The 23,555-nt window shown below is 43.5% G+C and overlaps 1 protein-coding gene across 3 annotated transcripts; it reads left to right on the top strand.

The window, feature by feature from the left end:
• The first annotated feature begins 1,834 nt into the window (after window positions 1-1,834).
• Window positions 1,835-21,650, top strand: KCNE4 (potassium voltage-gated channel subfamily E regulatory subunit 4). 3 transcript variants are annotated; one of them, XM_030028985.1, is made up of 8 exons: window positions 1,835-1,942; window positions 2,165-2,264; window positions 3,720-3,872; window positions 4,965-5,083; window positions 6,102-6,228; window positions 8,255-8,412; window positions 18,424-18,641; window positions 19,068-21,650. In XM_030028985.1, the coding sequence occupies exon 8, from the start codon at window positions 19,094-19,096 to the stop codon at window positions 19,583-19,585; it is 492 nt and encodes a 163-aa protein (XP_029884845.1). In that variant the 5' UTR covers window positions 1,835-1,942; window positions 2,165-2,264; window positions 3,720-3,872; window positions 4,965-5,083; window positions 6,102-6,228; window positions 8,255-8,412; window positions 18,424-18,641; window positions 19,068-19,093; the 3' UTR covers window positions 19,586-21,650. The 3 variants fall into 3 exon arrangements, with proteins under 3 accessions (XP_029884845.1, XP_040982867.1, XP_040982866.1); XM_041126933.1 differs by lacking the exons at window positions 1,835-1,942; window positions 2,165-2,264; window positions 3,720-3,872; ... (1 more) ...; window positions 6,102-6,228; window positions 8,255-8,412 and adding an exon at window positions 15,447-15,583 and having other exon boundaries at window positions 16,292-18,641; XM_041126932.1 differs by lacking the exons at window positions 1,835-1,942; window positions 2,165-2,264; window positions 3,720-3,872; ... (1 more) ...; window positions 6,102-6,228; window positions 8,255-8,412 and adding an exon at window positions 15,447-17,425.
• Window positions 21,651-23,555: the final 1,905 nt, after the last annotated feature.

Raw genomic sequence — 23,555 nt, 5'->3', positions numbered from 1 at the left:
CTACAGCGTACTCCCCGGCTTCTTTCTACTTTTGTTTAATTAAGACTTATTTTTAAAAGCGTTTGGCTGTTGCTGTTCCATGCTCTTATTTTTCTCCTTGCATCTGGCTGTACCCCAGGTTTCCTATGGTATCCCCTTTGCCTTCTGGGTCCGACTGGAGCCAGCCACGCTGGCAACGTCGCAGGGAACACCAGCGGTGGATGGGCTCCTGATCCTCTCTTTTCAAGGAGTTTCCCCATGCGTTTGCCCTCCGTTGCTGCCGAGAGCGGCTGCGTGCGGTGACACCGGCTTTCTGGCAGGGAGAGGGGAGCCGTGGCATGCTTTCCTACCCGAAGCGCTGCGGTCGGCATTGCCGCACGCAGCCAGCTGCCGAGTCAGGACTTGCGCCAAAGCCCAGCAAGGCAAAGGGAGCTTTTCCTCCTGACATCAGGAGCCTTTGGATTAAGCTCTGTAAGGGCTCCTTACTCATAGATGGTGACTTTATACAGCAAAGGACACTGGTGTGGTAACCTTTAGCAGAGGCTTCAGAAAATTATACCCAGCTTCTGCTGTTAAATAGGCCAGCTTTGGTTTTCATCCCAGCTCCACTTAAGAAACCCGTTAGTATCGTTTGCCCTGGTTTTTTTCTTACTGTGATTTTTTTATTTTGTTGCCAAGACCTTTCTCATAGTTTTCGGAGGCAAATAGCTTTAAAGATTCATACAGTTCAAACACTTGTAGCGTCTCCACATCTGGTATCTTACCCATAATTTATAAATCTTTTGAAATGAGGAAGGATGTGTGGACTGCAGCAAAAGACTTTCTGAATTAACGAAGTAGACTGAACTCTTGTCAATGTTTTTTTTTTGTAAGTACAGTGAAACTTTAATTCTCTTCGTTACTCCCTTTCTTCATCTGTTGACCCATTTTATTCTGGAGCTGATACCTCAAACTGTCTCTGGGAGTTTGGTGACATGACTGAGCATCACTTCTGGACGTGGCTGCAGACGCAGGAGCTGTGGGCTGGAGCCTTACTTGTCAGGGTCCCCAACCAGTGTGTGATGCTGAAGAGATCAGCAAGTAAATATTGCGGAGCCCCTTGTCAGTGCAGCTCCTTTGGGAGTGGATAGTCATGTAGCACTGGAGGGAATCAATAACGCAGCCCATCTGAGGTTGGGGTAATTAACTTGAAATTTTTTTTTTTTTTTTAATTTCCCAGGCTAATAAACAGAAGCGTTAGTAGTTTCAAAGCAAAAATGTCTACTGATTTTTCTCTACTGGTCCGCGTGATGATCTTAAATGAATATCTTAAGGCACAATCTGAGTATGTTCATACCCTCAAACTGCAGTGTAAGAAAATATGGCTGACAACAGATATGAAGGATGGCAATAGATATTTATACTATATAATTTAAGTGATACTTAAAATGTTACTTGGGGGGGTAATTTTCATGCTCCTTTCTCCACAGCTTTGCCTTGATTTTAGGCTCAGCTGCGTGAGCAGAGGTGTGGGTGCCGTGGGCAGCGGGACGTACCGGTGTCCCCGTGTCTCTCGCGCTGGCAGCCGAGATAGCCGCTCGCTGTGGCGCCTGGAAAGCGGTGACTGGCTTCTCCCCGCTCCCGTGCACAGCGTAAGGCTCGGTCTTTATCTCCCACTTTGTTTGCTGTGGTTTGTCTTACTTCTAAGGACAGCGTCTGTCCTGCTTTCGCCTGGCGGTGCTGCCCGGCTACGAGGCCGTCCTGGGGAGCGTGGCGGATGGGCGGCGGAGCAGGGTCCGTGCCCCGGCCCCGGCCCACGCCGCGGCCGCAGCCTTGCTGCAGGTCCTGCCACCCGCCCGGACCCTCGCTGGCGGGAGCTCTGCCACCCTGCCACGTCCCAGCCGCTTCGAGAGCCCTGCTGCTGAGCACAAACAGTCCTGCTTTCATTGGTGACCTATTCAAACAATATTTTCTTTTCTTCTGGGTAAGATCTCGGTTTCTTTGCTAATGTCGCTTTGGGGTAGGATCTTTGCAAATTACCTATTTATTTATTAATATGTCAACACACACACACACAGTTTAGGATCCTAAACAACTTCCTCTGTGTTTCAAGGTTGAGGGGGGGCTTATGCATATGTAAATAAGAGTAAGCCGTCTTTGTATTCAACTTCAGCTTAAAATGCCTGTAAACTAAATACTCCAATAGTTGCAAGTTGCCCATGAGACAGAGCCCTCGGGACTGGGCGATCACCTGCGGAGCATCTCCGGGAAGAGCCGGGAGCGGAGCGTAACCAGCACGTCGGCAGGTGAGACTTCTGCTGGAGGAAGGGAACCTGGGTGGCACAGGCTTCGAGAAGGGCGTGTTTGTCTGGGGGGCAAAGGAGAACGCTTGTGTTAGCCACACCGAGTGCTCAGGGAACTGGCTAGTGAGCTTGTAGAAACTGGGACGTGGGAGTTATTTTTAATCAGCGATGCCTGAGAATGCAGGAGAATCCATGTGGGAGGATGAATCATAACTGTGATGGGGAAGGGAAAGGGTGGGCAAGGCTGGTGAGCTGATGCTCCCCAGGCATGAAGAACACTCCCAAGTGCCTAACCCCTTCAAACCAGCCATCTTCCCGCAGTCCCACCAAGTGTGCTCTTGGGAGTGGAGGAATGTAAATATTAAATGCGCATCAACATCCCCCCCCCCCAAAAAAAATATTTTGACAAGTTCTGAATGATTCCAAGTCTCACAAGGAGATGGCTGAGAAAGAAAGGCTGCTAACTGCACAGGCAACAACTGAATCGCTTCTAGAAAAATTGGCTTTAAGAATTACCATCAAAGCAAGCAGAACATATCAAGGGAGAAAGGAGATTTCTATCTGCAGAGCATGATTCTCTCTCCACTGCTAGTGGAAGCAGGCGGTGGGGCTGTCCCAGTGCTGTGAGCTTGTTATAAGAAAGGGGAGACTTGGGCACGACCAACATGGATCTTCTCGTCCAGACTTGGCAGGTCCCGCTTACATGGGTCTGCTTAGGAGAGCAGCCGAGTGAGTGACTCTCCTGTAGAGGAAGGATGCTTTATGCCACTGCAGCCCAACCTGTAGAACCTAATCCTTGGTGGTTTAGGTGAGCAGAGAGAAGCAAAGCAAACTCCACCTGGCTGCGTGGATGGATGCAGGCAGCTCCGTTCTCTCTCTAGCCAAATTTGTGCACTGCATTGCCGGTGTGAAGCTGCACCCAGACAGTGCCGGCGGCCTGACCGGCAAAGGGATCGTGGTCCTCGGCGCCTGCCTTTGCAGAGCTGTAGACCTACTTTCTCAGGGTGAATAAGAAAACCCCACAAGGGCCTAAGTCTCATCCCATTCACTAGCGTTTGAAGAGTAGATTTTTGGGCTGGAGCTGACTCGGGCTTTTTCTTTTCAGCCACTAAAGAAACAAAACAACCTTAGAGGGCTAATAAATTGTGGAAAATGCTTGTAATTTGTCAGTGACTTAGTTACAGTCACGCTTGTGTGCAACAGATGATGTGGTGAACAGCAGTGACATTTGTTTTCCTGTGAATTTGAGAAGCTTGTACAAGAGCAAAGACCCATGGTTCTGACCCAATTCCCTTGCGTTTTGGATCTAGAAAAAAGCCATACCTCTAAGTATTGTAAAGAATTCTCTCCTCAGTCCTGCTTTACTTATTTTGAAAATATTTTGAGTGTCTTCACAACAGCAAAACAAAGTAAAAAAAAAATGAAAGTCCTTCTCTCTTTTTAATCCATCCTTTGTAGTTTTCCTGCTGTAGGAACTCCTGACCTCCCTGGAGGCCGTCTCCCACCTGGGCAGTAACCCAGTCGTGCTCTGCCTCTCAATCCTGGAGCAAGTGACTTGTCCAGAGACAGAATGAAGGGCGCAAATCAGAAATCTCCACTTCTCAAGCCCAGGTATCTTCACACCAACCTCAGAACAAAATGTATTGGCTTGGGGTTCTCATACCTCTTTCATTTGTCTGCAATGTTGTTTTCACAGATGTAAGGATTTATTTTTTTTAAACTGTTTTGAAGGCTAATATCAATTTAAGCTGAAATAAGATCTGAAACAAATCTCCACTTGAGGGTAAGGATAGCCTTGTTGCTACAGTAGAGATTGGGCAGTTGGACATTTATTGTGTCATTGGCTTCCTGCTAGCCTTGGTGTTAATCTCTCTCTGCCACCGTTACCTTCCTTGCCCAGTAGTAAACACATGTATTGAGTGTTACAGCAATGCAAAGCCTAGAATATACAGCCTAGAAACATGGTGATTACTAAATGTGTTTAGCTTTTGCTCAGGCTCTGACATCTATGGGGACTGATTTGCCCACTGTGGATTTACTGTTGCAGAAGCAGCAGCATTTCAGAAGTGCTTTGATTGCATCCTCGAAGGAGAGTAGGGTCAAAGCTAACAGCGTTTCTGTTTCAGTCAGAGCAAAATAGTGGGGTGAGATCAGGCTGGCTGGGATTTTTCAGTGTCTCTGAGCTTGTCCATGCCAACCCTGCCATCTGCATGCCGCAGCAGCACCGGCTGGCTGCTGCAGCAGGGCTTCCCCCAGCCCCGAAGCTTTGTCCAGGACAAACAATTTCTGTGCCCTTGTCTGAACCTCTGCTCAAATCATCTATGTTTTGAACAACACGGAAAAGTGGCTGAGAAACCTAGGGGCTGTGTTGTGGGCTGCCAGGGAAGCAGGAGGCACCGAGCTGTGGGTGCAAGCAGAGAGAAAGTGTGCTTAACACTTGAGGGAGAAGAGGGGGCAAACAGGGGAACTTGTGGTCATGTCTGCATTTTTAAAGTTTTATTGCTCTTGCTAACTCAAAGCGACTTGTGATTCAAAAATCACAATTCAGATCCCCAAATGATTAGACTTAAGAAAGTAATGGATTTGGGGTTTTATTTTCTGGTTTCCTGGTTATCTGACGCATGCAAAAGCCATGGGCTGAATTTCTTTCTTTGACTGCAAGAGCAAGCAGCTTTTGTCTCTTGCCTTGTTCTTTTCTTATAGCAGCCTTGAATCCTTCTGGAGCTCTTTGAAGATTGGCCAGCAGAAGATTATTAGCTGATGCTAGTGGGGAATCAGAAGTGTGAATGGTGTCTTGGCAACAACTGAATAGCATGAGATGAGTATCTCAGTACCGCAAGGTACCTAGTTAAATGGGGGGAGTTGATAACATGGGTCCTGCTTAAGGGTGCCTGTGGATCACATGGGTTGAGTCCTGTACACCCCCAGTCATGGACAGATTTCCAGTATTAAAAATCCTGGTACAGAGGAGTTTCCTTCTTGCTTGGTTTCTCTTACACTATAATTGACTCCTGGGAAGCCTTTGCCCTTCATCTTTAGAAAGGCAGTCATATGTAGTTAATATAGATGTAAGGGATCCTCATGTGGTTTTTACTTATGTTTAGTGCATATTAATTATTTCCACATTATTGTTATAACAATAGAAATCCAATATATTTTGTCTGTTATTTGTTTTGTTAACAAGATCTTGCATTTTTGCCATCTGTTTTTAAAGCTATATTAAAAACTTGCCTCAGTTTAATTCAACAGAAATGCTACTAAAGTTCTGCATTACCTACCTGTGAGTGGCTACATTATATTCCCTTATTAATTAAAATGATGACATCCAGTATTTGGAGCATGTTACCTGCCCAGCATAGCCTCCCGTTTGCCTCGGTGTCATGGCAATCTCATCTCCGTGGCAGTGTTGGTTTCTGAGCATCGCTGATAGCCATGGCAACGTGGCGTGACAGGGAAGTCCGAGCTGGCCTGCGTTAGGGATGTGGCAGCTCACTCCTGCTCTAGTTATTATTTTTAAGGGAGCTAGTGCAGTCTACAGCACTAATCTAGCAAGTGGGTTTTTCCATGTGATAATGAACCTACTTGGTTGAAACTTGACCGGTTCTGAAATGGAGGGTTGAATAAAATAAGAGAAATGAAGTGAAAGTGCTAATAAATTAAGGGGCAAAGCCTAGGCTCGCTTTACTCATAAGACTTCTAAAATCTTTAATTTAGTAAATTGGCTGCCTTCCTGAGCTAAATCACAGAGAGGAGCTGGGCAATTTCTTTGAAGTGTCTGAGCACACTGGATACCTGAATCAATGTCTATCTTTTTTTGTGTGTTTTTTTTTCCTTTTTGAGATTCATCAGACCCTGAAACCAGTCCTGAGGGGGAAGGAAAGAAAAAACCCAAACACCAAAAAACCTGAAGGGACAACTCAGTGTTTTGGCGATGACCTAGGCTTCCCCCCCACTGAGCTTTCCAACAGTGAGATAGGACTTTTTACAACTTTCCTCTGTACAAAGTATTGAAGCCTGTTGTGCTTTGCTGGGTTCCAAAGAGAGAGTCCGGATGAGTTTGTGATCGCAGGGTTGTACCAGAGACCGGCAAACATTAAACCATGAGGCCTGGAGGTGCTACAGCGACGTCTGCAAAGGGGACAGATTGGTAGTAACACAAATACGGTGTTTTGGGGCACTATGAAGAGGTGACCAACCCTCATTGCTATTGACATCGATGGGATATGAGGTTATGAGGCTGGCAACTTACAGAGTCAGGTTAGTGGCAATCTTACCTAGAAAAGGATTTAGGTATTAAGCCCAAAGGGCAGAATATGATTCACCTTATAGAAAAACAAACCAAGCCAGTGACTTCAGTGGGATACCACCCATGTGGGGATTTGCTGGGTCTAACAGAATTGAGCAGTTCCCAGGCTGAGCCTGTGCTTGTTGACTGGCTGTAACAAAACAGATAACTTTCCTTAAAATCAAGTGAGGTGGGTGTCTGTGAGGGAGCACTCCTCAGGCTGCATGGGGGCTGTGAGCTTCCTACCGGGAGCTTTCAGGATCCGGTAGGGTCCCTCAGCCTGGCCCTACCTCCAGAGAGAGCTGCGCGAGCCGGCGCGGGCTGCAGCAGAGGCAGGGCAGAGCCCCGCCAACGCCAAAGGGAATCGGCCTCTGCATCAAGGATTAAATCTGCCGCTTCTCTGGCAACTGAGCTCCCCATTTAGTAGCATGCTTTTCAAGCTCAACGGTCAGCAACAACAAAAGTCTGACCTCTGCAGAATTTCTAGAAACTGTGATTCAAAAAAAGTGGTGTGACATCCTCAGGGGTTTCCGATCTGTGCCCTGTTCTGAATGATTTTGCAGCTGCTTTTTATCCTTCTCATAACTGGAAGAGATTAATTCTGTTTTATTCACTCCACGTCGTGCAGGAGACCAGAACAAGGTTCTTGTGCCCTCGCTGTCTCAAACTTGCAGCCTGGCACAGCTCATTACCCAGTTTCATGGTGATTTTGTGCTGCCAACTCTTTAGTTATCTTCCGCAGTGGTCTTCAGAGAGCCAGCTTGATATTTAAAAAAAGACCTTACAATAGACCAAAACATGAATGGGAATTTGTGTAGTTAGACGTGTTGGTTGGTTCAGCAGCAAATCATAAAGCTCAATTGTCAAGACTCCTTAATCCCAGGTAACTGTTTTTTGGGGGTTTGGGGTTTTTTTTGCTTATGCTGCTAGCTAATCCTAATGCTGAGATTATTATACCTACAGCAATTAAATCTGCATCCACTTTTTCATTTTGATCTGTTATTTACAAACACAAATGAATTTGGATGAACATTTTCTGGGTCTGGGCTCCAATCCAAGTAAGATATGCCAGGCAATGAGGGCTTGGGCAGGGAACCTTCCAGAATAGATGCACCCATCTCTGCTCGAGAATGAGCAACTATTCAAAAAAAAAAAAAAAAAAAAAAAATTCAGTGTGACTAAACCATGGCTGAACATTTAGGAAAAGGAGGAGAGTTAGAAGCACGGGGCACGCTGGCTGGCCTTGCACCAGTCCCAGTGCTGCCGCCGCCTGTGGGGGGCAAAGGGCTGAGCTGCAGCGCCAGGGAGATGCGGCAAAAAGAGTTTACCTTTTGGGAGAAGGAAGGAACTGGTTGTGGCAGCTCTTTCTTGGAGGGAGTTATTGGGAAAACGCTTGGAGTTTTGCAGAGCTGTCCCAACTGAGTGCGCTTCACAAATGTACGGGGTGTGATTGCTGTCTCCTGGCTCAGAAAAATGCGAGGTATCTTGCTACAGACACAGTCCTGCCCCAGCAAAAACACAGCAATGTGGTTTGATACGATACGTTACATTCATAACCAGAAATATCAGAGAAAAGTCATAGGGGAACATGGCCAAGTAATATGGATGTGTGGTGCTGAGTAAGATATGTGCACATGAGTATTTTTAGTGTTATTTAGACTCTTCTTAAAATCTCTTTCCTGTCTCCCTTCCCTCCCTACCCCTACAGGCAAGCAAGTGGATTTTAGAGGGGTTTGGAGGAGGTGCTTTGGCAACCTGGTTTATGAAGGACATTGATGGTGAAAATGAGATAACATGGGAGAAATCAAAGGAGAGGGACAAGAGTCACAGATGGAGAAGGTGGCAGGAGCTTTAACTCAGAAGGAGGTAAGCCCTGAAATGTAGCTAAGGACTACATGAGTGCCAGTTTTCAAAGCAACGGCTTCCAGTCTGCAGTTTCAGTTCACAGTTGAAGGATTTGATATATGAGAGTAGCCTGTGTCCTCTTGCCTTTGCAATACACAGAGCATGAAGCTGAGCCCGTGGAGTGAAGGGAGCCAGCCAAATCACGTGCAGGTAGCAAACCCCTCCTGGGTTTTGGCTGAGCTGGACTGAATGGCTTGGTGGTGTGGAAGCCAACACCATGCAGAGGAAGGGCCAGAGAGATGTGGACATGGATGGGTTATGTGGAAGAGAAGTTGTGTGGTAAGGAAAGGGAGTGGGCAGCTGGAAAACACACAGAGTAAATGGTTTGTGTGCGTCCCCTACCATGATGGGTGCAGGCAGGGTGCGCTGGGGTCGAGTGAGCAAGTGACGGTTAAGAAAACCAACACAAACTTTCCACGCTCCATATTCATTTGAAAATGGGTAGCAGCATGTTAAACAGTTGTCATTCTTCAGGATCCTTGCTGAAGAAAGCAGCAAACGGATTTCTTGCCTGCAGTGCAACAGCAAAGGGAACACAGACCCTGCTGTGCTGAGCCCTTCCATCTGCCGGAGCACGATTTCTCTTCCCGAAGTGGATGATGTATGTGAGCAACCACCACACACCATGAACTATATTTACAAATAATACAGTGGTTATGTTGCTTTCAGGAACTCCTTTAACACTTCAGGAAGTGTTCAGGAACACTTTAACACTTTAAAAATTGATTAGTACTCACTCCACTGACGCTTGAACGCTCAAATGCTTATGAAAGAGTTGGGAAATTTTGTGAATATGGCTGCATCAAAATTCTTTAGTTATGTGACTCAAAGGAGTATTAATTCATTCTGTGTGTCTAGATGTATGTTTTTTTGTATTTCCCATCTGGAACAGCAATAATTTTTTCCCCAAACACGCTGCATTTCCAGAGTTCATTAGGAAAGCACAGTATCTCCTGTATCTGTGCAGAATTCCCCACTTCCTGTCGCTTCCTAGATTCGAGTGAAATACCAGCCTCATATGAAGAGCAAAAAGACCACACAAGACCACATGTTGTTTACTTTGGGCTGATTATTCACATGTTATGAGCAGCCAAGAGAGGAGAGTGTTTTCCCTTAAGTTCTAAAAGCGTAATTCCATCAAACCAATGGTTGTCTTTGCTTTAACAAAATAAGTTCAAGAAGGGATGATGTCTCTCCACTGAGATATAAATGCCTGCACTTGAAAAATACATCCCCTCCAGTTTCTTTTATCATTTGCAAGTAAGCTGCCCCTGCTTAGAGCAGGCATTTACATGCTACTAAGTTTCTTTTCTTTGGTATCACTTTTTAAAAATTAATTTGGGAAGTTAATTTTGATTCCTTTGATCAACCTTATTGCACTGTCGATGTGTGCGCTCTCCCCTCTTTCTGTTCAATACATGGCACAAGGGCAGTTTTCCATGAGATGGCGTGGCCGTGGACCCCATGGGGAGCATGGCAGGGGCTCCCAGAGAGCTGCACGCTTTCTGTCTGTTCAGTTTGATGCCATGTGCACCCATGGGGTGCACCTAATCTGCAAGGTGTGAACCTGCTGCGCTGGCGAGGGAAGTGTCGGGAGGGCTTCTCCCGCCAGGCTTGTCCTTGGGCTTTCCCATGTGTCTCAGAGCTCTTTTGAAATTTCTGTCATGCAGAAGGTATGGGAGTGTGGGGGAGTTGTTGTATCAGTCAGGGTCCTGGTAATGGAAGATTACATCATTCGAGCTCCATCAGTTGTCCACACAAGGCTGGATTACAAGTGCTTGTGTTAACTGGAAGAAATGAAGCTTTTCTATCAGTTGAGAAGGAAGAAATCCTGTTCTGTTAAAGCTGGCATGACCCTGCGTTGTGTACAACCCATTCTCTGCATTATGCATTTAGGGACTCATCCTCTGCATACTCACAGCTGTGGCTCTGTGGAGTAATACCAAAATACAGGAACAGATCTCAACTCATTTTAGAGGAATCATCTTAACTTCTTGTATCCAGGCACTAAAGGGGAAATCCAGACCTTATGGAGACCAAAGGCAAACTGCAGATGGGTTCATCATTTAAGTCTGGGAGTTTGGCCTCGGGTTTCAGAAATCACAGCTTCGTGTTTTCCCTCCTTTGCCGTGCAGAATCCCTCCCTTTGGAGAGGATGCATGTGCTGCTGCTGCCTCTTTTGTATACTTTCTGTCCTCTTTGCTGTACACCTGAGGTTCATCCAACTGATGCTATTTACACCCCAGATTGCTATTGCATGTCTTGTGTTGTGTTTTCCAAAGCAGACTTTTGGAATAAGAATATAAATAGCTGCTCTGTGTATTTTATGCCTTAAAAGTGAGTACAGGTAACAAATGCCAAGATATAATAAATCAAACTGAAGTGCTGTCTGAGTTGCTTCAGCTTGAAAGGGGACTGCTGTAGAAAAAGGCACTGATGAAATCTGAACTGTGTTTGCAATCCTGTGAAGATTCAGGTCAACAGGGTTGAGAGCAGAAATTAATGGAGTGTGATGTTTGCTGCAACAGCTACAGTAAATGCGGAGGTTTCACAACAAAAACTCGAAGCGAGTGTTACAAACGCACATGGTGCTGAGTGCCTGATGTTGTACAAAAGCCCGAGGGCCTTGAACATCAGAGGGAGAGAGGGTTTAACATCTGGTATCCATGTGAAAGTGAAAAATCCCGCATGCACTGAAGGTCACAGTGACCTGGGATGCTACGCTGACATGGCTGTGAAACAGCATGGACTGCATTTTACTTTGTGAACAAATTTTCCAGGATTGGAAAAAATAATAATGAAGAGAAATGTGGCTTGTTCCTCTAAGGCCTTGCAAGTGATTTCACTTCAGCTGCACTGGATGTGTGCCACTGAGAAAGCACTATCTGTCCATTTCTTCTCTGCTCTACACCTATTTCTGGGAGAGGAGAGTGAACTTACCTCTGCATGTGTTTTCTCTCATTGAGAGGTTGGAAGATCACTGATACTTGTGTTGTATTCTTTATTGTATGCTGTTGCAAGTTCCTAAAGGAGTAGAATTGCTTTTGTGGTAAATGTCATGATGGTCTCCCTCCGTTTTTTCAGTCTCTTTTGAACACTCTGTATTAAACCCCATCCTCAAGAGCTGTGTTAGAAATTAATATGAAATACCCCTTATATAGTGGCAGATACTTTAATCTTGAAGCAGAAATCTAGACACAGTCCATGCAGGAAGCCAGACTGGTACCTTGCTCGGTATTAGCTCTTGCATTCTTCACACTCACCAAAATCCTAATGGATTCAGTGGGAGTACCGGGCACATACCTGAGGCAGAACTTTCTTATCTAAATGTTGGGGTCTTTACTGTTTCTTGATGTATGAAAATTAAAACTGCTTAGTAAGACTAAGCAACAACTGTCTCCTTGACTTCAGAGTCTGGGGTTTCCCTAGTGGTTAAATTTTTGTCTGTTTGTTTTTCTTCTCGAATTCTTTGAAGTGTGGTGGACTTTGAGAACTGTTACACCCCTGTGCCAGTGCCAATGAAGTCGCTGGGTGTGTGAACCTTGCCCCATTCATTTAATGAGAAAGCATCCTGCTCCCCAGTTCTCCTTGGTTTCTAAACATTGTTTTCAAAAAAGCCCAAAGCGAAACAACTGAACTGTGCTGGGCTTCCATGTAGCCAGCAAAACCAAGAAGCAGAAGGAGATTAACTGGAGGGAGACGTGAACTTGCATGAGTGGCAATAGGTAGTGCGTAGCTGCTCCTTGTGAAGAAGGCAGCAGAGTCCCAACTAAAGTGAATGCAGCCTAACAAAATATTTCCTGGCACAAGAAAATGAATGCGTGCTTTCCTATTTGATCTTCTGTGATGTTTAACTGGATAGCTAGATGTTTATCAATGTCTCTACAAGCTTTCTGCCTTACATTGTGCAAGCATCTCTTAACTTTCCCAAAGATCTTTCTCTAATTTCTGATCTGAAGTCAGGTGAGGGTTCAAGTCAAGCACTTGAAAGTTTTCACTGGGTTTGTCCCCTTTATTTCTTATGCTTATCAATTACTGGCATATGCTGAATTTTTCAGATCATGAAGAATCTTAAAATGAACAAAAAAAATAGAAAACTGAGAAGAGATCTTCATGCTGCGTGCAGAGGCATTTTTCAAAAAACCTCTAAGTATTCATTCATATCCCTTGACCTACAATTTGTTTGTTAGAAGCCTTCTCTAATGTAATCAAAGTGCTAGTTCTGAGCAGATTAGAGTCAGAAGCAGTTCAGAGAGAGGATGAATGTTCCTATATAAGGCACCTTTCCATAGCTGGAAGAGTAAGCACCGTCTCTTCACTGAAGAAGCAGAAATGTGTGTCTGGATTTGTCAGTGAATTTCTTCTAAATACTGCTAATCAAATTTAGAGGTTCTTGATTTGTTTTTTAGTGGCATCCAAAATTTAGTATGTTGCAAACTGTTTTAAATCCCAAATAGAAGCAAGTCAAACACAGTTGATCACATACAGTGCAACTGACTCTAGCATTTGACACTGAGAGCAAAGAAAACTTTAAATTTATTTTGTTTTTAAAGATAGTGCACCCAACAGGTAATTCTATTTGGAAAAAAAACCAACAACAAGCCAAAACCAAGCAAACAAACAAAACCCCCCAAAAACAAAGAAGGAAAAAGAAAAGAAAAAGCATTTTCAAATCAAACATACCTACAACCTCTGTGCCACATCAAAGGAAAAAGGTAAGGTAATCTGAAGTATGTTTCATTTTATTGTATAGAAATACATATTGATACAATAACTTTGTAACGTGTCTTAGCTACAGGAAAAAGAATTGACGATGTGATGACTTCAGACTCAGATTCTTGTATCGGCCACCGAAAAATCTGTGTTTTTTAAATGTAATTTCTTGTTATTGCTATCATAAGAGTTACCTGTTTCCACTCTATTTGTTTCCAGTCACTCACAGCTTTCTGAAATTCAGTTTAGAGGTTGAAAAGAAATGCCTATCCCAAAACTCAAGAGTTCCACAACACATGCCTTACAGTAAATGCTAAATTTAGTGTAAACTGTTATTACAGATATCATTGAGGTTTTCTGTTGCTTGTCATCTCTCAGGATCAGAAACCAATTTGCCTTACAGATCTTTGTTGTGTGCTTGGAGGGCAATTACAATACTCCAGATGTGACTTCTGGGAAATCTCTTGCCACTGCTAGAGCTGAGAGTGCTAGGGCAGATGGCCACCTTGGCTGTGAGGAGCTTCTGAACCCCATATTTGCTGCTATCGGTAAAAATATAAAGTTTTTGCTGCTCTGGGTGAAGGGAACGCCTGAGAAACTTGACGTTTCATGATACGAGGATCTGCTCTGAAGGTTAAATAAAATTTGAATTAAAGCAAACTAAACCCTGAAGTTGGGGAGAAGTCATGCATCTTCTGGACTTATATTTGCATGTTTTTACCAAAGAAGACTGTAAGGTAGCAAGGCAAAGCTGTAGCATTTTACTAAGCTTTTCACAGTTAATAACTGGGCAGAGTGTTACTTCCATTTGGTATCCAGATGGTAACACGGTATATTGTGGATGACACTGAGAAAATTGCCACCTTCTTCTAGAAATTGCTTATGTGAAGTATATAAAAATTGTCATCTATTTCTGCAGTATGAAAAATAAGGAAGAGTGATGGAAAATGACACTGAACCTAGAGCTGTGTGAGAACTGCTCAGATGCCAGCCCAGCCATGTAGTAATGCCGTTGCACTTATGAGCACACATTTTCAGGTAGTGATCTGCAAGTGCATTACTATGCTGTACCCTCACAGCACATGTAATTTGTAGGTATTATTAGATTCATTTCACAAGTGGGTGAACTGAGGCATAGAAGCATTAAGAGCATATAGTAAAGCTCATAAATGTCATACTGTAAGTAGGCTTGTTAGCAAGAAGGCACGTGACTTGCTTTGGGCTGCTACTCATTCCCTACTCCGGGAATGAGTGCATGACTTGCTTGCTGCTTTTGAACTAGCTCTTTTATTCCAACACACTCACAAGCTTCACTGAAAATTGACTCTGAGTTCCAGAGAACTTGAAAAGAGCAGGTGCCATTCCTGATCTGACATTTGCTTGAGGTGAGTCACTGCCATTAACTTTAAGGGGCTTTGACTTCAAGGATCAGGTCCTCAGTAAGGTGTGTGTTTTGCAGTGGGACCAAAAGTCAGTACGTACATCTCAGCATGGCAGGTCTTTAAACGCAAGAGCAAATCAAGGGCATAAACATCCCTTTCATTGTGTCTTCCTTTATGGTGTCAAACCCAGTTCTTCATCTCTAATTTTACTTTAATTGAAATCATACATATGAGTGAAAAATACGGATCATCTTTGCTGTCCTTTCCCAACTGCAGCGTCTAGAAGGTCTAAATAATAACTAAGTCAATATTTGCATGGCAAAACTCTCCCTGCTTTTTCTCCCTAGTGGTAAATTCCCAACCATTACTGCCCTTAAAGGTCCATGTGCAGGCAAAAAAACCCCTAACCCCCCTGTCCTTCCCATTGCTCTTTTCCTTCCATTTTTTTTCAGATTTTCAGATGGTTACTCCAAAAATGCACATGCTCAGATACTCTTTAGAGTGATACTGTTAGTGTACACTTATCAAACGGGTTCAGTGTCCCATAGGAGATAGCCCTTTAACAGTTATGCTTTGTATCTTTAGTCTTATTAACTCACTAACTGGAAAAAAGAAAGATAAATGCAGCATCAGATCGTGGATTACGCCTGTAATGAAGGGTTAGGCATATATTTTCCATGGCAGCCTGCAGAGAGTCATCTGAGTCTCTAAGGACATTTTATGTTGTCTCCATAATGGATTCTGTCTTTGTTCAGTTTTCTGACTGTCCTCAAATTTTTATTTGGAGAAAGGGTTCACATTATACTATCCCTTAAGCCATGTTGTAAAGGGTTCCTGCCCCATGGGATGCCTCAAGCCTCAACTTCTGCGTCCTTTGGTGACGGAGGTTGCTGCCACAAAAGGCTCTCTAGGAGACAGGGACCTTGAGAAAAAAAATCTGGCATCAGCATATACGTTGTGAGCTTTTCATCATTGGAGTGCCTGGCTGTTGCTCTGCTTTACTACTCTGAATGTTTTCCAAACGGGGAATCTGGAAGGTGGGAGCAACAGCATGAGTATTATTCTTAAATGTTATAGCCTAGGTTGGGATTGATGCAAAGAAGGTGAAGAGGAACACATGAGAGGCAATCACTGAAAGCATGAGATCTGTAAGTGAAATTTCAGGGGAAGTTCTGTGACGTGCGGGGGAAAAATTGGATCTGAAAGGAAGAAATAAACTTCAAAAAATAAATAGCTAGTAACTTTAACTCCAAAAAACCAATTACTTCAAATCAAGCAAATATTTTTGCCACGATCAATGGTTTTACAATATAATTTGCAACAAAAAGTAATTTTGAAACATAAAACTAAAAGGCTCCAATTTTCAATTTTCTAGGTCTTAGACAAAATATAGTTTCTACAGGGTACAGCTTGAGAAAGCTGACTTATGGCACCAGTAAGCAAGTGGCATATGTTTTTCAGGTGTTTATTCCCCAGTGTCTTCCTATCCCTCCTCTTCGTGTCTGTAGAAGGCTCAGGGATTCCTTCCAGGCCTTTTTAAAATTAAACTGTTTTCCAGAATCATGGGCTAACAGATGGAGAAGAGTTGTCATCAGCTAGCCAAAGTAAACATAGTTGCAAAGAGTTTTCGGCAATAACTATGCATAATTATGCAATTTGGTCATCTTTCAGTTGAACTTCAGGGGATTGCATAAATCTAGGGATGTACCTGACCAGTCTTCCCGTGTTCTTGTTGGGTGCTGCAGTTCATCGTGGTAACTTTGTACAGAGCTTCACCTACATGAAGAATATGAGGCTTTGGAGCAAATAAGAGACCCTATTCACACCTGCAGGCACCTGCAGAAGAGCTGGTCTGCCTCTGCTCTGCTGGCTCACTGGTGGGACCTGTGGGGTGTGGGTGCCTCCGGGTGACTGAAAGTGCTCTTCATGTCAAGGTGAGTGATGACCTCTATGTAACACTGACAGGAGGCAGCAGGACAGGCTTTAGGTGATCTTGTTGCCAGGATCAAGCAGCTTCAGAGCTGGTTTCATAGGGTGTCATGGGCACAGAGAAGGGATTTCTCCTTGTACTGAGCTAATTTTCATTGACCCGATAATGCTGGGCATTTCCTCACCATGCTGTGGAAGTCCTGCATAAAAAGGTCCTGACATGTCGTCTTTAATTTTTCAAATTCCAAATTTCCAGAGATGAATGGGGGAGCAAATATCACACGGAGCTGAGAAAGATATGAAATAAAAATTCCCCAAAGTTAGCTAGAAAATCCAGATACTTGCTCTGGGTTATGTTTTAGTCTACCAGTTAATATGCTCTTGCTGCCTGCTCAGTAATTTGTCGGAAATGGGGAAGAAGAATCCAGACTTGGCAAGCTGGTGCTGCAGACAGATTTTGTCAGATGAAATCCCAGTAGACATTAGTCCAACATCAACAGCTCCTGAGCTATCACATGGGAATGCTCAAGGAGATAAAACCAACATCCTAAAGGGTGGATCCTCTATTTTAAGGGGCAGAGAAGGGAATCTGGCTAATGTAAATTTTTCTTTTCTTTGTGGAGTCGTTCAGAGAAACGATGGAAAATGCTGGTTCCAAACACAGATACAATTCTGGCTTTTCTTGAATTCTTCACTTCATTTAAAGTTGCTTAACTTCTCTCTCTTGCCTTTTCCTACATGTGAAGAGAGGTTAATCCTATCTGCCTTTACCTCAGAGGGATTGTGAGGGCAGAGTTTGGAAAAGAATTTGCCGTCTATGCAAAGAATCCACAAGTGACTGCAAGGGGAAAAAACCCAGACCTACCATTGGGAAACTCCAGCACCAGTCGACTACTTTCTGGAAGTGGAGTGTTCTGTTACATAAACATCCTTGAAGCTTTGCAGAAGGGGTGACATTCACATGTGGGGCCTAACTAATTGGGCTTTGTGTGTGAAGAACGGGGATGGAGAGGATAAGGAAGTGAAATCCCCAAGGTGCAAGCTGGGCCTCCTTCTTCCCATGGCCTGTACTGTTGCTTACGTGTTGAAAAGGGGTCTCGAAGCCTCCTGTACCACTGAGCCGATGACTGGGAACTCTGTGGGCCCCGCGACCCAGCCTGCATCCTAACTCTGCCCTCCCCAGCGGTCTGGGAGGCGTACTGCTCAGCCCAGCAGCCAGCTGCAACAGCCTCCAGCAGTCACTCAGGGAGCATCCTTCTGCCCAGAAGCTGTTAAAGTCCCTTCGTACTAAAATCTGCATTAACTCAGAGATCCTGGTCTATTTATGCATAAAGAGCATGTGGACTATGTAGCTCTTGGCTGCTTCTGCAAACAGTGGGAGAAGGGGGCTGCTAACTTCAGGAGCTCCGAGTTGTTCCCTGGAGGAGTCTGCACCCTTCCACTGATTATGTGGGGAACCAAAATCCCATAGTTGCTGCTTTGATCGATGAAGTTAAGTGGCATCAGCACCCCTCCATCCAAAACTCACCTGAGACCCAGGGCCCGGTTCTCCAAAGCCCCACACCTTGTGGCAAAGTGGAGCTGCAGCATGAGTTGAAAGTCACCACTTTGTTTTGCACACATTTGTAAAGCTTTGTCGCTAGTCCCAGGCAAAGAAAATAACCTGTTTCCTCCCCCATCTCTTCAGGGAAAACTATGTATAGCACACATGGAAATATCTTGATAGTGTCTACTATAAAATTCACATGTATATTTTTCTATATTTTATGACAAGCACAGTATAATGGTCTGCAGGTTTTTCATTCTGCATAGCAGCTCTCAGGGTAACAGGTCAGATTTAGCAATTGGGATGGCAGTGGAAGGAACAGATTCACAGCCTGAAAGAGCCAGTGCTGAACTGGTTAGGAAAGAGTAAAATCTGAATTCCCGACTCTTTTTCTTTTCACAGCTGTTAAGAGTTCAGTGGGTTGAACTGCAATCCTTCAAGTTCATCTGTTGACTCCAACACAAAACTATTATAAACTGTGCCTCTAAAACACGTGATGAAACATTTCTTGAGAGCTATTTATTCCAACTGCAGCAGAGGAAAGTTTTCAGAACACCCGGCATTTGGTAGAGGAAAGATCTCTTGAGCTTTGCAAAAGGAGGAATTATTTGCATACCGACGTAAGTTGCTTTTTGATTTTTTTCCTGCATCATTGAATAAAATAATACTTCTAACTTTTTCCCCTCCTATGGAAACATGGTCAAATAGCACAAAAGTATGTTTAAGTGCCTAGCAGAGTATTTCTATATAGTTTCCTTTCTTTAATCACGTGGGTTGGGAGTTTTATAATTCAGCATAGAACTCAACATGATTTAATATTACGTATTTTCTTTCCTCTAATGTTTTCTGTATCTGAATAACAGTTCATTCACTTACAATATTAATGCTGAGGCATGATAGACTGCAAGCTTCAATCAAGTGAGTGTTTTGCAAGCTTACAAATTACAAGTAGCAAGGAATAGTTTGGGAATATCTTTTTCCAGATGTTTCTTTTACATCTTTGATCTGAAGTTTGAGCTTACATATATATACACATTCTCCTCCAGGCTTTAGCTGTAGTAAAACACTTCCCATGCTGAAGATGGACCATGCAAACGTGACCCAAGCCATGCTTGATGCTGAATCCCGCAACATGGAGAAGAACAACGGCAACGAGTACTTTTACATTCTGATCGTCATGTCTTTCTACGGGATCTTCCTGATAGGGATAATGCTTGGCTACATGAAATCCAAAAGACAAGAGAAGAAGTCCAATTTGCTTCTGCTCTACAAAGATGAGGAGAGAGAATGGGGGGAAGCTGTGAAGCCTCTACCAACCATATCGGGGCTGAAATCTGTCCAGATCCCCATGATGCTGAACATGCTGCAGGAGAGCATGGTGCCGTCCCTGTCCTGCACCATCTGCTCGATGGAAGGCAGCAGTGTGAGCTCCGAATCCTCCTCCCCAGACGTGCACTTCACCATCCAGGAGGAAGTGCTGGATGCTGAACTGGGGGAAGTGTCAGAAACGCTTCTCAATGAGAGCAGCGAGGGATCTGCGGAAAACATCCACAAGAACTCCTAGCACTTGCATGGCTCCCTTGATCAGCTGCCAGAGTGTGAGTGGAGCTCCCACTAAGAACTTGTGGTTCTACTTTCCTGCTCTCCAATGAACTGTGAACAGGTATCTGTGCCCCTGGGCCCGAGGTCTTCCTGAGAGCTGGCAGGACAAGCAAGCAGTGGTACCCAACTCCAAAGTGTAACTTGCACATAATTGGGATGCTTCATTTTAATTTTTGCATTATTATTATTTCTTACTGTAGGAGCTAAGAACGAGGAGAATATATATATATATTTTCTAATGAGGTAACTATTACTGGCATGTCTCTGCATATTTCAGGTTTCTGCAAATATCTGGGAAATGTTTAGGGAAGTTACCCTAACGCAAGTGCCTGGCTGTTACATGATGGGTGATGCTCATTCACACAAAACTGTGATAGACTAGAAGTACTTTTACTGTGTTTTTCTTATAACAAACCACAGCCAACAGCAGATATGCTCAATGCGGCCTCAAAAGCTGAAAATCTGTCAATGCTGTAGTGGAAGGGAGAGTGCAGCATGGCTGGAAACTGACTTTAGGGACAGAAGAATGAAAGAAAAAGAAAAAAAAAAAAAGCACTGAATTTCTAGGTTTGTAAAGCCCAGTTTCAGATCCATACCACTATATCTATCTTTGCTTAAATTGTACCTGTACTGGCTGGATCAGGTTCACCAACTTCTGCTGCAATGCAGCCTTTGACTGAGTTACTAGTAGGAAAAGTGGTTTTATTTTTCGCTTTTGTATTTTTTAAAGATACGTACATTTGATCACTAAAGGCAAAGATCTGTAAGTTAAAGAAGACATTAAAAGATCTTTGTTACAAGATGTAAGATGTAGAAAAGCTTGAACAAATGCTGCTTTGTTACACCCCCTTGAAAAATAGGTGGAATTCGGGATAGAATTTAACCTAGCAGGGGTGAAATCCTGGCCCCACTGAATTCATCAACTGAGTCCTCCTGACTTCAGGGGACATGCACAAGATTTTGTGCTTCTCTGTTGGAGTTAAATTCTCCATTTGAGGTCAGTACAACCGTACCCATTTACATCATTAAAGAATCTAGACTTTCTGCTCTATTTAAGCCAGTGTAGATAAACATTGCATCACATCTTTTTTTTTTTACCAGCTCGCATGTGACACATGCATTTCTATAAAGTCATTAGTAACTAGTTTTTAAAACCACCACAAACTTCCCTCCCCTAATTTAATGGTACTGTGATTTTTTCAAATGCTCGTGAAATTAGTTACTAAATTTTTGCACTGTTAAAAATGTAAGAATGCATAAAAATAAAAGAATAAATATTTCAATCATACCTTATATTTTATAATAACTTATTACAATGTTTGGATTAGTTCTGAAGCATGAGGGCTGAAGAGCCTGAATCTAAAGCATTGCACGGCAAAATGTTTGCAAAATGTCTCCACATATTTCCTGTGCTAAAATAGCTCTGTGATTTATCCACTGGCATTAGAGCTTGAGAGACAGCTTGAAAAACATGAACGCTGAACAGCAGAAACGAACTGAGGCAAGAGTCTGCTGTACTTCTGCCGTTTAGAAGGGAGAACTCTGCTTTTGACTTGGAGGGTTAATATGATGTAGCCTACAGAGGTATCACTGTCTCTCTCTAAAGGCAGCAGAACAAAGGCTCCATTGTGCTCAGAAAGGCCTGATTTGGTTCAGATTGAAGGCAGTGGGAGTTTTTCCATCAACTTCAGTGAACTTTGGATCAGACCATATAAAGCTTTTTGGTAGATTTACTCCAAAAGGGGCTGTTTTAAGTTTGAAAGAAGCCAAATTAAGTTTGGCACTTTGCCTGGAATCACTTGAATCCTGAAACTTTCCAAATGAGATTGACATGCACGAGTTGTCACATTTTCCATTGCTTTCTCCTTCGTCATTTTACTTTTGGTATAAATGTATTTGTATCTGTAAAAAAACGATGTATATAATTCCTAACATTGAGTTGTATATAATTGTCTCATGTATTTAAAGTTTATTGTTTCTACTGGCACAAATTTTTATTTAAATAAAGAAACACGTTTCCTGGAAAAGTTTCCATGTTTGTTCACTACGTCAAATAGATTTCCAGTAACGAGACTGGGCAAAATTTCTACGGAATCCTTTTCTTAGCCTCTTTTTGAAATGATTCCTTGTGTTTGACAGTACTGCAGCATTGCGGGCTGACCACAGGGCTGAGCCAGGTGCTCCAGATCTGCCTTGGGTCCATGCTGGCTCTTCCTCACGCTCAGCTCCTGCCCACGTGCAGGCAGGGCCGCAGGGATACCCAGAGTCCTCCTGCAAAGAGCTAGGGGTGCTGGCAAGCCACTGGGGAGGCTGGCAAAACTGACAAGCTGCTATGAAAACTTTTTTGTCCCTTGTTCAGCCTCTTGAAAAGTCTGCATTTTGAGTTTTGGTTTTACATTTGCATTGTAGCAAATTGGGTGGGCTAGGGTTGAGGTTATGGGCAAGTATCTGACACAGGTCTCTGTTCCCACTGGATTTCCAGCGCTTGGCCATGGTACGTAGCTGGCTTTGTCACAAGCTTTGACCCTGGGTCTCATTGCTGCTCTGTCATTTCCAGCATCAGGGATAGGGGAGGTTTCGGGATTCTGGCTCCCAACGCAGGGCAGAAGTGTTTAGAGGCAACTTTGCACTACCATATCTCCTTCAAGCTGTGACAGTATGTACAGGGTCACAGGCACTGGCTGAGACCTACTTGCATGGGGTAATTTGAGGTTGTTTCAAAAATCAGGTTGCTATAAAGTTATATCTGCTCACTTTCCCACAAAACCTGTTCCCTTGTGCTCTGCTCTCTTCACTCACCCCCTATTAAATAATTCTGGGGCCTGTTCACAGGCTTCTGTGGACCTAAAGCTACCCATCAGCAAGACTGCATTTCCCTCCAGCAATGTAATCTCTTGGGACACCCACAGTGTCCTGGAATAGCGGGTCAGTAGTGTTGCATCTTCCACGGTTACCCATGCCGCTGTTTCAGTGTTTCCATTGCCACAATAATGAATCAAGAGACTTCTGACAGCACTGGTGATAAGAAGGAAAAACAGAACAAAGTGTAAATTACAGCTCTGCTTTATGGATCAAAAAGCGAGCTTATTCCAGCAGCTTCTTGCGTTAAATTGAGCTGCTATAAAGGGAAACACTGTGTGCTTTGGAGTCTATTTACACTGAAGTGAGCTAGTAAGCACGAAAGTGTGGTCACCTCCTTGCAGACTGTGATGGAGCTATCCTTGGCCCATGGGGTTCAAGAAAGCATGCGTGATAGTTTGGTATGTATTTGTCTTTGTCCTAGGGCATTTGTCTTTGTCCAAATTAGTATTTTGATGGCACCACAGGAAAAAAAAGAAGGAAAAATATATTTTAGCTATAAAAGTTAATTGGATGTGCAACTGAGTGCAATGATGCCTTGAAGACAGCCCAGTGACCCAAGACTAGCTATTATTCCAAAATAAAAGAAGCATTGTTAATCTTGAAAAGCTACAGATGGAAGGAAGAAAATTGCCCACATTAAGCTTATTTCAAAATCCTTTTGACTACTAAGGAGTAAAGGTAATAATTATTTTTTTTTTTCCAAAAATGACAGACATTTCCAGTGTGTTTCAGTAACTGAGTTAAATCATATTCAGAGCTAATAGATCTTGGCTTGAGGGCAATGATAATTGACTGTAATTTGACTGAATGGAGATGATTTTATTTTTACAAATGCATTCTTTCTTAAAAGAACCTGGCAATTAGGCTCCCATTTCTTGGCAGTGCTATACCTTATATGTTTGCTGGAATAGTTAATGTATATCACCTTTGATAGAACAGAAAAAGATGGCCACATGTGGCATGTGTACATGGTGTGCCTCCAGGACCTACTGTAAATATAAGTGCCAGCTCTCAAGATTACCACATTGGGATCTGTGATAGTAGCTGGCTGATTTGCAATCCTAAATCCT

Source organism: Aquila chrysaetos, chromosome 10 (assembly GCF_900496995.4).
Source record: "Aquila chrysaetos chrysaetos chromosome 10, bAquChr1.4, whole genome shotgun sequence".
In the NCBI taxonomy this organism is placed as follows: Eukaryota; Metazoa; Chordata; class Aves; order Accipitriformes; family Accipitridae; genus Aquila; species Aquila chrysaetos.
This window is presented reverse-complemented; position numbering and strand designations above follow the sequence as displayed.